Here is an 18,069-nt window from a genome sequence, read left to right as displayed (position 1 = left end):
TTTTGAACTGCTGTTACCTGTACGAAGTTAGCTTACTCTCAGAAATAGAGGTAAAGGAGATGAAATAATAACTACAAATTCCAGAGGAATGATTAATTATTAAACATAATTCAACATTGCTAACATAGTGTATAGAAAAAGTTTTGTAGGAAAAAACAGAATTGATACATTTGAACAATTTTAATACATTACAATAAATGTACTGATAAGTGGAAAGTGTACTTATTCTTTCGGCTGACAACTTTTTTTGAAGTTCTGACCTTCGGTTTGAGCTGTTATCAGTGAATGAGGTGGAAATAAGTGATTATTTATATCAGTTGGAGCCGATGTACACAGTATCTCCAACAGATATTGAGCCCAAATTGTGTATTCCAAAATATTGCCCGAAGACAGGTGATTTCCCTTCGAGTTTCTTTTGTTCTGGATCAGTAACTTGTCTGAAACTGAATGAAATCTCAATTCAAATAGCAAGTTTTTCATAATTTTCTATCAATATTTTATTGAAGAAATGACAACATCAAAAACGTTTTATTGACTGTCATGAATCGAAATAAACTGTAAGCTTATTAATATGATTGTAATATGACAGTTGTTGCAATCAAGTCATTATTGTAAAATAAAATATTTGCATATTTAATCAATGAATTCATAATACTCGAGTATTAAATACAGGACAAAATAAATGTCACCCGGAATTCGTCAAGGAAGTTATAACACTCCCGATTATTTATATAGAATATTTATTGATTTTTATGTACTGACATGGCCTAGTGTAGGTACCTCATGTCAAATCAAATCAAATAGCTTTTTATTCACAAAACATAATACAAATTTATGAAATTCATTTACACATTTAACAGTGAATACTCTCCACAAAGACTTGAGTCTGTGAGTGGAGAGTGAGTTCTTTCAAGTTGATTGACATTATGTTCTCATGTTTTGTACATATTATAATTAAAACTATTTCAATTGAATCAACTAACATCCATCAGCAAATCAAGAATATAAATTGCACACAATGAAATTCCATACTGGTAATAAGTATATACAGACAAGTATATAAATAGTAGCTTAAAGGCTATACTTAATCATTATAAATGGCAAATTCACTAAGTTCTGAATAAGAAGGAGGACTGAATCAGTTGCTCTGCAGCATCCCTGCCAATTTCTAATAACCATCTACTCAAATGGTGCTTGTAGGTGTTAATACTGTAATTCTCAGACTGTTTTAAACGATTGGGAACGTTTCTATATATAATATATGACAGATGTATTTACTATTATTTTTAAAGCAGTTATGTAGGAGTCGGGGATGAGCAATACCAAAGTTAATTAGATTTCTTGTATTATGAGTATGAGCTAAATTATTGAAAATGAAGTGTTTGTTGTAGTATATGTAATTCATTAAAACACGTATGTAAAGCTGTCTAATATTAAAAACTTGAAACTCTTCGTAAACAAGATTAGATGGGTAGCGATAGTCTCGCCTGAGACATGTCTTGATGACTGCTCGCTGTGCCACCGCCACCGGCTCCAAGGCAAACGAGGAGGCTCCACCCCAAGCTATGACACCATACATAAGAACTGACTGGATATATGCGTAGTATGCCACCCGCAGTTGATGTAACGGGAGGACCTCTCTTAGCTGTCTGAAGGCATATATCATTTTGCGCACTCGCTGCTTCAGTGAAATAGCTTGTGGAGCCCAGCTTAATTTGTGGTCAATCAGAACGCCAAGGTACCTGTACTGCTCCACTCGCTGCAATACCCCACAGTCACACGTAGTGGACTGATAGTCATCACATGAGTGGAGCCTGAGGATCTCCTGAACTGGGCTACTGTTTGATTTGAAATAAATAGGCAAATTCTTAGTTTTGTCAACATTCAGAGTAAGTTTGTTCTGATCGAGCCACTTCCTGACACCAAAGAGATCCTTAGTAGCCTTACTGAAAGCATCCTCCCAGGTAGTCCCAAATGATACAACTGCAGTGTCGTCTGCAAAGAGAAATATCTTGCTATCTAGGGGAACTTTACTGAGGTTATTGATGTAGACCAGAAAAAGCAAAGGGCCTAGTGTGCTTCCCTGAATCACACCGTAATCTACATTATACATATCACTGGAAATATTATTAATACAGGTGGTCTGTTTCCGTTCATGTAGATAGCTTTGAAATCATTGCAGTGTCACACCTCTGATCTCACAGCATTCCAATTTCTGCAATAGTTTTGGTCGGTTCACAGCATCAAATGCCTTGGTAATATCAAGAAAGGCAATAAGTACATTATTACCTTCGCCCACCTTTTGCACTATTTCGTTGGTGATATCGAACAGAGCATTTGATGTATTCTTGTCTAATCTGAAGCCATACTGATGGGAAACTAACAAATTATTTGATTCTAAATAAGACTGTAATTGAATTTTAACAATTTTTTCAAGAATTTTGGAAAATACAATTAACATGGAAATGGGCCGAAAATTATTGATTGAAGATTTAGAGCCGGATTTAAAAATGGGAATGACCTTGGCAATTTTGAATGCATTTGGGAATTTGCCTGTTCGGATACTTTCATTAATAATGTGGGAGAGAGGCTCGATCACAGCATTTATGTGTTCTTTAATAAATTTAGTATGGATGCCATCCTGACTCGGAGCAGAGCCTCCCCGCATATTCTTGACTATTTTTAAAATATCAAGTCGTGTCACAGGTTGCAGCACAAAAGTCACATCGGTAGAATGATCTACATCACTCACCAATAGTGGACCACGCTCCGGAATTGCACCCGCCAAACGAGCTCCAACATTAGAAAAGAAATTATTGAATGAATTACTAATTCGCTTGATGTCCGACTCTGATGGCACTCCATCCCCGTGAAACTGTGTCAAGGGGATGTATAATTGGCGGAAATAAAATAGTTGAATCATACATATTTTAGTCATCAATGGGCTACATGACTGTTATATTTCAGCCGGGACCGCCATTTTAACATTTCTAGAGCAGTAAATGAACGCGAGTTCTTCACAATAATTTTCTCAATACCATAATGATTGTTTAATCTCATGGAGGCCTTAGAAATCCTCAGGAAAATATCTGTAAGAACAGAATAAAACATTTTATGTCATATTCTGATAGCTTATTTTTTGAAGTTCAAAATCAACTAGATTTACTTCTTACCTTTCCAAGGTTTTTAATGGTTCCCTCTCTTTATTGTAGATACCATTAGAAGGATTCATTGTTATCACAACACATCTGCAAAAGTGGAAATAAATCACATTATCAGCAAAATGTACAATCTGTTCTTATTTGATGTTGACCACATCCACATGTAAACTGGAAACTTTATAGGGTAGATGTTGCGTTGGTAATGGCAGTGATTATTTATGACAGATGAGTGGATTTATATAGCTTTAGGTGTGTTCCGAACCACCAGAAGCGATTTTCAAACTCATAATGATGTTGAGTGGAATGTTGAGTCTCAAGCATGGTCACCTGTGTAATGAGAGTACCGTAGCAAGCACATGATTATTAAATTCTCAAAAATATTAGTCTGCAAGTCGTAATGAATTTCTTGCTGTACGTGAAGCAGGGTATTTATAGTGAGGTACACGTTATAATGATAGTATTTGATTAGAAATGGTGCTGCTATCCTTGTCTATCATTCGACAAGACGGATAGCGCTATCCTTCTCTAGCTCTGCAACGCTGCCAGATCGTTTTTTAACAATCTAGATCGATTAGCAAAATATTTAATCTCAATTATGAAAATTTATTATCATTGGAAAATATATGTTTTTGACAAATAGAATAGTCGAATCTCTATAACGAACCTCCAATTGACGAAATTCTCCACACAACGAATTTTTACCTCGTCCCATGGCATTTTAGGTTCTTGGCTGCTTGATTACCCCTATTCAACGAATTTCGGACCTATCAACAACTAAGTTTTCTCTTCACTTCAACATACAAAATGTAGTGTGTATAGGAAGTAGACAGTCATTTTCAAGGAATTGTTTAGTTTCAACAGAAAGGTCAATAGACTAAAAATAATGGCAATTCAAGTAGGAAGAAGATAGGGTGATTGAGTGGTCAATAGAGGTTGAAACACATGTCGGGAATTGAATGCAAGTTACCGGAAATATAGAATTCCAAGAACTTGTCATTAGTAGACCAGGCAGGTAAACGACTGGACTTTCTTATCCTTGCTTTTGTCACCCATTATTCAATTGTTAGAACTCACCATTTATGAATGAAGGAACGGGAATGCTGGATTTCCCCATCCTCCCACCATATGCAAAATGTCACTACCTTCGTTCCCCCGATGTTATGTTTTATGTACCATATTCATTTAATTACCGCCCGTGATATATCATAAGATCCATAAGATCGTGCCAGTTGACAGAATAACCTCTCAATAACGAATACCTCTCTGCTGCGATTTTTTTCTCGGGATAATCGACTTCGTTACACAGAGGTTTAACTGTAATTATTGATTATCTCAAGCAAGAATGAACAATTAATGTTACATCACATTTACCGGTTTAATCTATATTTTATAAAAGTCAGAGAATCGGCAACGCTGTCCTCCTATCTTTCTCCAATGCCATTATAAAGTGGACCTCACTATAGTATATTAACACACCAAGTTTAGAAACTAAAATACACTAATAATTTTTAAGATAAAAGTTCGTTGGTTACGATAAAGAAAGAAGAGCATGGAAAACGGTTTGTAGAGAATACAAGGTAGACCTATAGTCTGTGTAAAATAAGTTGAGACTTGGCCCTCTATCCGAAGAAATTACAAGGTTGCCAATTGTGTAAAATTGCAACTCTCAAATTTCCAATTCAATGTCAGAATTGGATGTAGAATATCATCCCCGATATCGTAGTAAAGCTGAAAAAGTTTCAGGGTTGAAGGATTAAAAGGAAATTTAACACTTATGATAAAATTGGAAACATCGCGAAGATTTGTTTTTCTTTTTAATATCACTTCTCTCAGAATCATTGGGCGTCGTAATGCGTGAAAACTTTATATCAAATTAATGGGGAGAATGTCTCCTTTTTATTGGTGTCTGAATCATTTTTATTCGACCTATAGTTATTTTTAATTAATGATTATTTTCGTCAATGTCGAGACATTTCGAGCAGAAAACATGAAATTTTCTACATGCTGGAAACTTTTTTTTCTCCCCGTTAATTTGATTTGAAATTTTCACGCATTACGACGCCCAATGATTCTGAGAGAAGTGATATTAAAAAGAAAAACAAATCATCGCGATGTTTCCAATTTTATCATGAGTTTTACATTTCCTTTTAATCCTTCAACCCTGAAACTTTTTCTAGCACTAGTAAGATAATTATCAGGGATGATATTCTACATCCAATTCTGACGTTGAATTGGAAATTTGAGAGTTGCAATTTTACACGAATTGGAAACCTTGTAATTTCTTCAGATGGAGGGCCAAGTCTCAACTTATTTTACACAAACTATAAGTATTTTGGTTGAATTGTTGGTACCTACCTGGTGCATGGCTTCACTTGCCGCATAATCACATTGTCTCCGATTTTAATCCAATCCCAATTGTCTTCGGCGAATGCTGTTTGAGAGGTTGATACCATTATATTTGGTCTGAAATTTTTATACGTCACCTGATTGTTTGGTTCCAAACGATCATTCAACTCTTTCAGAGATTCTTCTGTAAGAATCATGTAGCTGGCAATATCAGAGAATGCACCCTGAAATAATATCAACAGATTTGAAATTTATAGAACAAAATATTACAAAAATAGTACCGACAAGGAATAAAAGAATTTATGATAGCTATAGTTGGTAGTTTCACATTAGAGGTTTTAAAATACCACTTCTATTATAAAAATCATTCAAATTTCCATAAAATGGGTTATAGAGAAACAACAAAAAGTCCACTAAGACAAAATATCTTTATGCATGAGTAATTTGAAATTGAATTTATTCACCGATATCAAAATCAATTGGAATTTGTGCTACGAAACAGTCAGTATGAAAATTGCATAATTAATTCTAAAATAATGATTCAGGATTTGTATGTCACAAAGGCCTAAATAGTTTATCATGTTTAGATTGGCCTGATACTTAAGTGCATGGAAGGTTACAGCAAATGAAAGTATTGAAACTATTAAAATAGCCTATACATCTTAAAGTAAAGTAAAGTAAAGTAAGCTTATGAGGTTCAGGGTTTAAAATATTTTAATGATTATTGGTTATATTAAAAATTGTACAACTTTTCACATCATACTTCTGATAGAAGAAGATTTACAGAAGAATTGTGATAGTTTTATATATATATATATATATATTATATATATATATATATTATATATATATATATATATATAATATATATATATATATAAATATAATAGCATACCCTTTCATAAAACATATATAACTGTTGCAATTGATCTTCCCTGAATGGATGTCCCTGAATAAATAATTGAAATTTATTATTGTTGAATATAAGCTATAATACGAGGGTAATTTTTTTCAACCTACGATCACATATCATAACACACAAACAGCTTGTCATCTCCACCAAAATCATTGTGATTGCTTCGGTCAAATCGTTGAGTTATAGAGACCCATAAACATGACCGCCTCATTTGAGTCCGCCGCCAAGTACTAATCGCGTAGCGTTATTTGTTTTAGCGAGCAAAAGACAATAGTTCAGTATAAATCTAACTAAGAATCATTCAAGTTTACGCAGGAAGCGTTATAGATGATGATTTGTGTCAGAAAATTAAAGACGTCAGTTGAAATGAATTGCGTAATCATTGTGGGATCACAATGGATGACAACTCGGTGTCACAGTGCTGGTGCAACCAAACGGCTTCTCCAGCCAATCAAATGAGATAATTTCGATCACCCACCATACATACCTGACTTGGTCACTATTAACCTTCTCCCCAAACCCAAGACATGACTTTGCGGGAAAAGCTCTCAAACTAACGAAACGCTCCAAAACAACGTCATATCCCACTTGTCGGCTCATTACCAACTCATTTCATTTTTATAAAATTTGTTGAATGAGAATTGGAATTTTTCCACAATATGAGAATTGAAAAAAACAGAGTTTAATTTTGTCACATCCACATTTATTAAACATTAATACAGGACTGCAGCTTTGTGTTGAAACCAACACATCTTCATTTCATTTAACTTATAACTCATTCGACGGCAGCATTTCATGAGGGGGGTTCTAGTAGGCTGGTACAGTGGTATGACAAAAGCCTCAACCTTGACGGCAATTACCGTTTGTTGAAGAATAATCATAAGTGTAAGTACTGTACCTTTTAGAGTGAAATTATTCTTTCATATACATTCGTCTATTATTTATGGTCAATCGGAGGTTGACAAAAAATGACCCTCGTATTAGATTGATGGGGTAGCCACATGATATTATGAAGATCTAAAAGAAATTCTTACTCAATTTTCAATTTCTTTATTCCAATACAAAAACAATGTACAATATAGAACAGAATAATAATATTATGGAATAATTATTTCCCCGCATGGACTGTTGATCCGTGCGCGGGGAAAGAGTACACAATCTATACAGGTAATACAAGTGCAAAAACTACAGTCAATAATTTATATTGATTCAAGCTTAACCTATAAATAAAAAAAATATGTTAAATCCTGTGATGTATAAAATACAAACTGTATGAATGATGATTTACACAGCACAAGTACCCGACTCAGAATACTTCATCTTCTTGTGAGCTATCTGAACTGACGATTTAACAACCTTAAATAGAAAGTACAATATAAAAGCAGAATATAAATAATTAAAATAAATAAGAGAGGCATGAAGGGCTTGGAATACAAAATCACAAACTAGTGAGGTTTGTGGTTGAGCATGTGCCAACTGCTTCGTGTCACCTATATGGCGACTCCAGCAGCGCCGCGGCGGCCACCCGGCCGATTGAGCGGAGCCAAAAACCTACTCTCTTTTTGTAGGCGGCAGCACCAAGTTCTTCTGCATCTATGATTGTTTGTGGGAGGTTTCGATAAATCAAATGGGCAAGTAGAAAGGGATTACTGTTCAGTGACGTTAAGGTTGATCTGGGAAAGTTATATCCGTAATTTATTCGGTGTCTGGTTTGATAATCATGTTGTAAGTTTGTAAAGATATTGGTTTTATTTGTTTTTATAAATGTGAGGATGGATTTCAAGTAAAGCTGGCGGATATCCAGGACCTGGAAATCGGAAAAGAGCTGGTCTGACGAGTATCTGACTGGTTTCTTTAGAATAATTTTTATAAGCGCTCTTTGCGTGACAGCCAGAGGCTCAAGCACAGCGGCCGAGGCACCGCCCCACGCCACTACACCATATTGAAGCAGCGACTGAACATACGCAAAATACACACTCCTGCACTGATCCGCAGCCAGCAACCATGCCAGCTGTGAGAAGGCATACAATAATTTCCTCAATTTCCGTTTAACATTGACAATGTGTGGGGACCAACTCATTTTGTGATCAATTGTTATTCCCAAGTAGCAATACTGCTCCACACGCTCAACCTCGTCACAGCCGCAGGCGGCCGACCGCAGATCACCACAGGAGTGTATTGCAAGCCTTCTCAGCCCAGGATCGCCATCCTGTCTAAAGTATATAGGCAGAGACTTGGTTTTTCCGACATTCAAGGATAGGGTGTTCTGGTCAAACCACCTTTTAACTTTTAGTAGGTCTGAGGAGGCCTGTTCATAGACTTCGTCCCAAGAACTTCCAGACGACACTAAAACAGTGTCATCGGCGAATAACAATAGTTTCCCTTCAATATTTACTCTAGTTATGTTATTGATATAGATAGAGAATAGTAGGGGGCCCAGGGTACTACCCTAAACCACACCATACTCGATGCTTTTTGGGTCACTCTGTGTACCGTTGATGGACACAAACTGCGACCTGTTTTCCAAGTAACTAATAAACCAGTCCAGGGATTCAACGCCGGCGTGCTGGAGTTTCACTATCAATTTATGTCTATCAATAGAATCGAATGCTTTTGCCAGGTCGAGGAATGTGACAATCACCCGTTTTTTGTTGCCTATCTCTCCACTTATGTATCTTATTAATTCAAAAAGCGCGTGGGAGGTACCCCTGTCTTGTCTGAAGCCAAATTGAGAATTGGAAATTATTTTCTCACGCTCAAGGTAATTTGTGAGTTGTATTTTGACGCATTTTTCAATTATTTTTGATACCGTGCAAAGTATAGAAATTGGCCTGAAGTTTGAGGTAACATTTTTTTGTCCAGACTTAAATATAGGAACAACTTTTGCAATTTTAAAAACATTCGGAAATCTACCTGTTGTAAAACTAAGATTAATTATGTGTAGCAGAGGTAACTGTAGTGTGTTAATGCTGTTTTTAATTAACTTGGTCGGTATTCCATCCCATCCCGGAGCCGAGCCGCCTCTCATACTGACCACTACCGCGATAAGCTCGTTGTGGGTGACGGGACAAAGAGCAAAGACAGCGTCCGTCGCATGGTCAGCGTCGTCCACCTCGAGTGGACCAGTCGGCTGCAGTGCCCCGGCCAACCGCGAGCCAACCGAGGCAAAGTATTCATTGAAGGCATTACCTATTTGTTTAATTTCAGCGGGAGAGGCCTCACCGCCGCACTCACAGTACGCCTGCAGCGGAAATTTCGGCTTGCCTGTGGATCGTCCAGAAACCTCATTAATAACATTCCAGAATTTCCTAGAGTCTCCCTAAGCTTCACTCAATTTATTCTTATAATAATTGTATTTAGAACGCTTAATAGCTGCCTTAAGTGTATTTCGGAATCGAATAAATTTTTTTCTGAGTTGATTATTGTATGGATTTCTCCTGACCTCTATGGATTTCTCCTGACCTCTATGGATTTCTCCTGACCTCTTTACTCAACTTGTCACGACGACGCATCGATTGCAGGAGGCCAGAGGTTATCCATGGTTTAATTTTTTTCGTTTTAGCACACACTCTTTCGGATGTTGTGAACTGCTCCAAATTTTTCTGTAGGATCTCATTGAAACTCTCAGCAGCCTCATCAACATCAGCCGCCTCGACCACCCGTCTCCAACTCTCCACTTTCAAGGCTTCATCAATTCCAGACCAGTTAATGATCTTGGAATATTGGGTGTCACTATTTCTACTCGGTTCTATCAACAAATTATTCTCTACTTCTAACCCAATTACAAAATGATCAGTTATGCTCGTTTGAAGAATGAAAGAACATGCATTGAAATGGAACGGCAATTTGATAAAGAAATGGTCTATGTATGTATTGCTATTGGGGCGCGTTATCCGGTCTATGCATGATATATAACCACATTCATATAGCATATCCAGATAGCGTTCCTCTTGCGAGTTTATATTTGGGTGAAGGATATCGCAATTTATATCGCCAGCTATGATTTTTAGATATGAAGGGTTAGTGTCGGTATGGAGCAAGTTCGATAAACTATCAATAAAGTATGGAAGAGATGAAGACGGGCTACGATAAATACAGAGAAGTTGACAAGGTGTATTGGCCCAGGTGAAATTCAAGGTCAAGCTCGTTGCTAGCCCGCCAATTGAGAACTGGTTACAGGTGACGGAAGATAAGCTATCATCCAAGTACACAACTATGCCATCACATTGATTCAATCCATTGTGACTTCGAAACAGTTGATACCCGTCAAGGCTCATGAGCTCACTATCCTCGTCCAACCATGCCTCGGTTAAAATTATAACATTAAATTTAGTTTTAATACCCTGCCACAATATGAGAAATTCATCAACGTTTTTATTATAGCTACGAATATTGAGATGAAGTAATCTGAGTCTAACACAATTAATTGTTACATCTATATTATGCTGAAAACTACTATTCGAATCATCATTGTCAGCAAATTCGAAACATTGTATCAGGACTTCATCTTGATTGTTATTATTCATGGTGAAGAACGGTGCATCATACCGCCTGATTAAAAAGTATGTTAACGGATGCTGCATATAATTTTCTAGTAAAGTATTCATTTTTATGTGGTTTTCAAGATACAAAAATTATTATATAATATATCTACGCTGTTATAGAAGTTGCTAATACTTAATATCAAAACTGAACAATTTAGAAAAAGGATAGAATAGCTAATACCTATTATACCTTATCTTTTCTAGATTAACGATTCACTCTCAAACTTATAACTACATATTTGAAATTTTAAAAGTTTGATACGAGGTATCTATTTTTAAATTATTTTGTTTAAGATCAGGAGACAATTTTCATAATAATTCTTATATGTGTAATCAAGCAAACTTTAATGTATGAGGATTTTATAAATTGAGAGTAAAACGTGTACCTCACTTCCAGTGAAATGAAATTGGAGTACTAAAAGACATATTTCATTTAGAGGTTTTGTCAATGTTTTCATTATATTTATTTATTTTCATACAGATTGATTATATTTATCTATTATTTTCGTAATTCATGACAGACTGTGTTCAACAAAAATACAAGACAATAAAGAAAAATCCTAATTCTCAATCTGAAATATAGTAATACAGAACTTTTGTAGCAATGGGTGTGTATTCATTATTTTAAGTTTGAAACATTAGCAAAACAACCCGCAATATTAAAATTGAACATTAGCAGAATAACCTGCAATATTACAATTATAATGTTCTGCAAGCTTCGGGATACTAGTAAGCAAATAATTTATTATGAACTAGTCTAATAGTGCATAGGGCATAATTATACCTTCAATGTTCCTAGGTCTATAAAAAGCAATATTAATACCGTATTCCATTGTTTGATATTTATAGTATGATTATGTTATAGTTTTATATATTTATAGTTGTTTGAACGGGAATCTAATCACGTAATTATGGCGAGCTTGTTCAATATTTTGCCCTATATCTTCTGCTGTCATCACTTTATCGAAATATGATTATTCAGTTCGGGTATTAGGACTCTATTTATCTATGTTGGATAAAGATCGACAAAATACATGCGAATAAAGATTTTTACTTTGCTATTACCAGAGACAAAATTAAGAGATCGTGTTCATTAAAGCATACTGAGTGAAATAATAAAAATAAATATTCTGTACATCTGGAAAAATACTTCATATCTACCTCACCCCCAAAACCATAAGCTATAGTAGGATTTTTTCTTGTTGCTGGATTACAAAAAAGATATAAAGATAATAAACTAAAAACTAAACTTAAGAAAAAAAAACAAAATTATAAAGAAAGTCTCTAAATTATGTATCCCAACTGCTTGAGTTTTGATATTGTATACAAATAGTAAGAAAGGAAAAGAATAAAAATGCTCTGCTTTACCTTGTTCTAGTCCATTACAATTACAAATTTCCGGTCGTATCACTAACTGTCTGCTTGTTCGGCTCGTCGTCGGCACGACGTCGGCTCTGGTCGAGCGCGCTGGGCTGGTCAGTGGTGGGGGGACGGTGACGGGCCGTGCAGCCCCCGGAGGCGACGCTCTCTCGGTGAGGGCATCCAGACTGGTCACCCGGAAGGGTCGTCTTCGTGGAATTTTCCTGGCCATCACGATGCCGTCGCTCGTCCACACCGAGGCCAGTTTCTCATGTTTGATCAAGAACCTCGCAGCGTTGAAAATTTCACGCGATTTTTGTGTCAGTTGATCGTTAATATAAATTTGGTTCTGTGGGAAATTTCTGTCAATCTCATTCGCGGTGATGCTTTTTCGGTTACGCAGCCATTCTTGCTTGACAATCCTCGATACGAAAGCAACGAGGATGGACTGGTTCTCTCGGCCGCCCCCACGTACCGGAAGCCAATGGGCAGCGTTAATGTCCGTGCGATAATACTGTACTTGAAGTAGATCGGCTCTTTTATCTATTAACGGGAGCACATTAGCACCTCTTGGGAGAACCGGGATACCGGAAATAACCACATTATTATTCCGTGTATGCTGCTGCAGATCATTAATTTCATCTCTCAATTTTGAGTTTTCCGCGGTTAATAGTTTAATTTTACTTTCGGCACTAGAAACTTGTTGCTCAACCCCATCGAGTTTCGCTTTAAAAGACGAAAATTCACTGTTAATTTGATCAATGTTTTTCTGCATATGATCGAGTTTTTTATCATTTTCATCCCACCGCGTATTAATTTCAGCTCGTAGATCAGCTATCGCCTTAAGCACTAATGTATCCGCTTGATCTTTGTTATTTTCTAGTTTACTTGTCCCTGATACAGTATTAGAACCACATAACTCGTACTTCCAGTTTGTTTTCGCACCTCGTGTTAACGTCTCACTCACGCACGACGTATGAAACTGAGCCTGGCAAATAACGCATTTATAATCGTCCAGTTTTATTCCTTTCTCAAAGACAATGTCCTTATCACACTTTTTGCACTTGGCCATTTCCCGTCGGTGTATACGCGTATTTAAAATAATTATTTGAAAGTTAATTCGCAACAGAATAGGACACAAACCGGCAAATACAGGAACAATCAGGCGGATTGATGCACTTCGAAACTTTCAAACTGTGAACCGGAGCTCCGATAAACGATCCGACCTCATCGCCTGCCAGATAAGAACTACTTATATGGTGTAATTTATGTTGATCTCTCTATTTGTATCCGGTACATTTTATATATGCAATATGAGAAAATTTTCAATAAATAAAGAAAGAACAGTTTATAATATTGTATTAATTAAAACTCGGTATCTATTATAAGAGAAACTACTTACCAAATCCTCTTTTCGGAGTTTATTATAGACACCGGTATATTTTGTCCAATTACTGTCAGTGGGCTTCCTATTGGCTATTTGGTCGGACACATAGTAGCCCAGTCTCCAATCACCATCTTTGCCGAAATATCTTCTCAGCCAATCAGCGGCTTCATCTCCGCAGTCCACTACATTCACTTGCTCTTCAGCATACATACTGCAATACATTGAGACATATGGGAAGCCATTACGGCTGTCTACATTCCTTATAAAGCAACAACGCTTCGCATTCAACCAGTTTTAGACAGTTAAAGTAAATCTCACTGTATAGATCTATAATTTATAGTGAACATTATAGTTAATTTAGAACTCTATTTATTTAGCTCTATATAGAGCAAGGAACTTGAATTTATCAATAACATGGTTGGATATTCTCAAGTGACCAGTACATAAATCAAGTAGTGTAGGTAAATTCTTAATTATGTACTGTAGTTGTAGTACATATATCAAGTACATATAGTAAATAGAGTAATACACATTTTTAGTGTAAATAATAAGAACAATGAACTAGAAGACTCCATATCAATAAAATTATCATAATTCTTGACAAGTTGATAATAATTACAAGAACAAATCTAACAACCAAATATATATTTAGAGATTAAAATGAACGAATAAATACGTTTTATCTTATATAAATAGATAAAATGTAAGTCTTGAGTTTTTATTAATCTTGAACTGTTAGTCAATAATGTAGCCTATTTACTCCTTTATCAAGATAACAGATAATATTATTTTGTGTAGCCTATTCTTCAAAATTACAGAAAACAATTATTTTAATGTACAATATTCAAGAAATATAGAAGGATACAGTGCAGATATAGATGTGTAGTTGAATATGAGACAAATCAATAAGGCACAAGCTACATGAGGAGTTTTTCAGACAAGTCGGCGGGGCAGGAAGCTCTCCGATGGAATGATTGGTTAGGCGTTCGGGAATCAGCTGATAATCAGCCAATCTGAGAGCTTCCTGCCCTGCCGACTCGTTTGAAAAACGTCTCTTGTGGCGTGGCCCTAAATATTTATGGAAAATTACTCAAGGTAGAATAAGAATAATAATTGCCAACCAGATAGCCGCGTTGACTGAGGCGTCGCATCCTTCAGTCTGCTAGTACTACCTGGTCGCGGGTTCGAATCCCGCCGAATAACATCGAAATGTCATGGACGTTTGATTTGATCATCTCATAAATCACCCTCGCATTTCCCATTACCCACGCACAAGCAAAAAGCTCATGTGGGCATCATCCGCAATAAAAAAACAATATATTTAAATGGCTAATGTAAAGAAGTAGTCATATCGAAGTTTATTATTCCCACTACACTGAACAAAAACTGAATAGGAGTTGAAAAATATTCAAATAAGAGAATAGAAATAAAACGAACTGATAAAAAGTTTAGAATACTTACACACATTTAGATACTTTTCCATTCTCTGATGGCATCTTGACTTCAACATCTTCAGTTTCAGGTGATGAGAGAACTATACTATTCTTGCTTCCGCTCTTCACACAGATTTGTAGAAGTTTTTTATCTCCTTTAGCAGTCAAGAAGTTCCCAGTTTTCTCATTGTAAACCATAAAGGACCTTCAATGGACAAAGAAAAATATCATGATATTGTTTTCAATTCTTAATAGCAATGGAAGTAGGGTAAGGAAAAGGAATTCATTCAGTAAATATACTTTCCAAGTCAGTAGGTAGATAAGTAGATAGGTAGGCTACACAGTAATTTTAGGTGTTTAGTACGATACTGTAATCATGGTATACACATGGATAATTTATAATTAATTAATAATTTACTGGGTAACATTCCCAAAATTATTAAATTAATCACAATATTCAAACCAATATTGAAAATATTCTTGTCAAAAAATTATCTAACTGGATATGAGACAAGACATGAGAGTATAGTTATGAGAGTGATTATGAGAATTTCCGAAGATAACATAGTACTACCATAGACAAAACAGACTTTTCCTATTTTTATGTAAATAATACTTTTCCCTCCAGCACTAGCATATATATGGCTTCTTTGGCTTGGACTCTACATTGCTTAATATTCTTTCAATATTGTATTGAATACCGTATCTAGAATTTGTTTGTATTCAGTCAGTTGAAGAGATCTTTCTGTATTATTATTCCTCAATTTTGTATTTATGGAATTTCTTCACTGTTGAATTAAAATGTTGATGGTAAAATAAATTGTCGACGATAATATTATAATCTTATTAAATCGATTGAAATAATATTTATATACATTTTTTTGTACATTTTGTTGTGTTATGATTTAAGCACATTATTGTGTTCAATATGATCATGTGCATTCAACAGCAATAAGCCGATAATAATATTATTGCTTCAAATATAATTTACTACTTTAAATATTATTTTCATAAAACTCATCAATAGCTGCGTTTACACTGTATAACTTTTGTTAGAGAGATAAGCTATAACACTTTTGTTATACTGTACAACAAAAGTTTGGTAGGCAAAAAGGCATGTTTTTAAACAAAAAACAGTGTGGGTCTCCATTCAGTGAGAAGCAGATAAACATAAACTACTTATTCAATTGTCTACTAATTCTTATATTTAAATTGACATTCTGCTAACTGTACTTTCACACCTGATTGTAACATTATGCTCAGGGAAATCCAGATTGATCAACAGTTTTTATATTTCTTATGTCATTGCATTGTCTATTTTTTGCTTTATGGCAATAAATATAATTATACAAAATATCATGTAAATGGAATAATGAAAGAGGTGTATGAAAAACTACAGTATTTTCATAGCATGCCGTCTGAATAGTTTTATAAGGGGGATTCCAAATATTTTGTAGTGTTTTTTAAACTTGTAATTTTGTTTTAAAAATACATAAAATGACTGAAACGTCTCACCTGTCTTGCAGCATTACTGAATTATCATCACTAGATTTGTCTTTCATTCCTCTTACAGTGCATTCTGCTGAAGTAATTTGTACACCGGCGGCAGATTTCAATGGATACATTATCAAGTTGGAAATCTTTCCCACAGAAATCCATTTTTTCGGCATCTTCGATTTTTTCTTATACTGAAGCCACATGTATAAATTAGTCGCTATAGCCGCTACAACTGCACATCCTATAATCACTTGCGAAGAATTCAAAACAGCTTTGTATTCTACCATTTTTATTATAAATATTTTGCAGTGTTGTTGTCGAAGAAGAAGTTTGAATAAATGAATAGCCTACACTTAATTCTAATCCAATAACTAGTTTAGAGCATTTTACTAGAATGTTTCACACGGTATCAAATAACAATGTTTTTCACTACTCTGAAAAACTCATAAAATGTTCGAAAAATGAATTTTTTACTTTGTAGGTCTTAGCCACCAATGTTATTCATAAAAGGCAACTGAACACGTTAGACAACTTTCTACTTGTTGGAACTGAGTTGATAGAAAAAATGTCATCGCTCAGCTTTGAGATAAGATAACTGTTAGCCGCCACTGTTGAAGCACGCGTACACGCCAGGTTCAAGCGATTTGAACTTGTGAACTCAGACGAATTTAGTTTCGATTGAACCAACGAAAATGATCAGTTAGGTAAGTAGGTCACAAGGAGGAACTGTCATTAATCTAGAATGCACGAAAATAAGTTTTTTTCAAGTAAAAAATTAGTTTTCATGTATCATTTACTTCATTTCAATTTTAATCTATCTCTATTTTTACTTACAATAATGTGATTAGAAATTAATTACCTGAAAGTGGTAGAGTTTAGTAGAAGTAGGCTCCAAGGTTGGTAAAAGTGCTTGAAGCGCCAATATGGTCGGATAAAAGTTTTCAATTTTATATATATTTTAGATCGGACAGATTGTTGACTCAGTTCTTACAATATAGAAAAATGTATTTGCGAGCAACATGCTTGTTAATTCGTTTAGCATGGTCTCTCTCGTTGAAGGTGTTCTTAGGAAGAAAGTAACTTATCATCATAAAACAAGATAGCTTCAGAAATAATAATCTGAAACATAAAATATTTGAAATTCACGAAATCTTTCATTATTTATATATTTTTTCATAAATGGTAATGTGGAATCAAGTTACATTTTTACAAATGAGTAAATCTTCACATAACTTCATACTAATTCGGCTGTACTTTACTATACTTGTAAATGTGCTCTTCGGTTAAGTACAAAGTGATTCTAGTTTTATTTTTAAATTAATATTTTACTTGAATTTTAGATTCATCAGTTTTATTGGTCAATAAGTGAAAACGTTAGTACATTGAAACTCATAGCATGCAACATAAAAGTAACGAAATTTAGGAT

General features: G+C 35.1%; 2 protein-coding genes across 2 annotated transcripts; both read right to left on the bottom strand.

Moving 5' to 3' along the window:
* Positions 1–78: 78 nt before the first annotated feature.
* LOC111047614 (mitochondrial amidoxime-reducing component 1) lies at positions 79–17,292 on the bottom strand. Its single transcript, XM_039423328.1, has 6 exons — positions 16,662–17,292; positions 15,175–15,351; positions 13,729–13,924; positions 5,517–5,731; positions 3,174–3,248; positions 79–443 (listed from the first exon to the last, which is right to left on the bottom strand). Exons 1-6 carry the CDS (start codon positions 16,928–16,930, stop codon positions 314–316), a joined length of 1,062 nt encoding a protein of 353 aa, XP_039279262.1. The 5' UTR covers positions 16,931–17,292; the 3' UTR covers positions 79–313.
* LOC120350360 lies at positions 9,679–11,565 on the bottom strand. Its single transcript, XM_039423327.1, has 2 exons — positions 9,906–11,565; positions 9,679–9,865 (listed from the first exon to the last, which is right to left on the bottom strand). Exons 1-2 carry the CDS (start codon positions 11,028–11,030, stop codon positions 9,743–9,745), a joined length of 1,248 nt encoding a protein of 415 aa, XP_039279261.1. The 5' UTR covers positions 11,031–11,565; the 3' UTR covers positions 9,679–9,742.
* Positions 17,293–18,069: the final 777 nt, after the last annotated feature.

This window comes from Nilaparvata lugens, chromosome 3 (assembly GCF_014356525.2).
Source record: "Nilaparvata lugens isolate BPH chromosome 3, ASM1435652v1, whole genome shotgun sequence".
Classification (NCBI taxonomy): domain Eukaryota; kingdom Metazoa; phylum Arthropoda; class Insecta; order Hemiptera; family Delphacidae; genus Nilaparvata; species Nilaparvata lugens.
This window is presented reverse-complemented; position numbering and strand designations above follow the sequence as displayed.

Bases quoted from the DNA above. Each gene is read 5' to 3' on its own strand.
- LOC120350360 (XM_039423327.1), bottom strand. From the start codon at position 11,030: ATGAATACTTTACTAGAAAATTATATGCAGCATCCGTTAACATACTTT. The intron at 9,866-9,905 runs GTCAGGAGAAAT...AAATCCATAGAG, and splicing joins GTGACAAGTTGAGTAAAGAG to GTCAGGAGAAATCCATACAA.
- LOC111047614 (XM_039423328.1), bottom strand. From the start codon at position 16,930: ATGGTAGAATACAAAGCTGTTTTGAATTCTTCGCAAGTGATTATAGGA. The intron at 13,925-15,174 runs GTAAGTATTCTA...AATGTATTGCAG, and splicing joins GGAAAAGTATCTAAATGTGT to TATGTATGCTGAAGAGCAAG. The intron at 444-3,173 runs GTAAGAAGTAAA...GATTTCATTCAG, and splicing joins CCATTAAAAACCTTGGAAAG to TTTCAGACAAGTTACTGATC.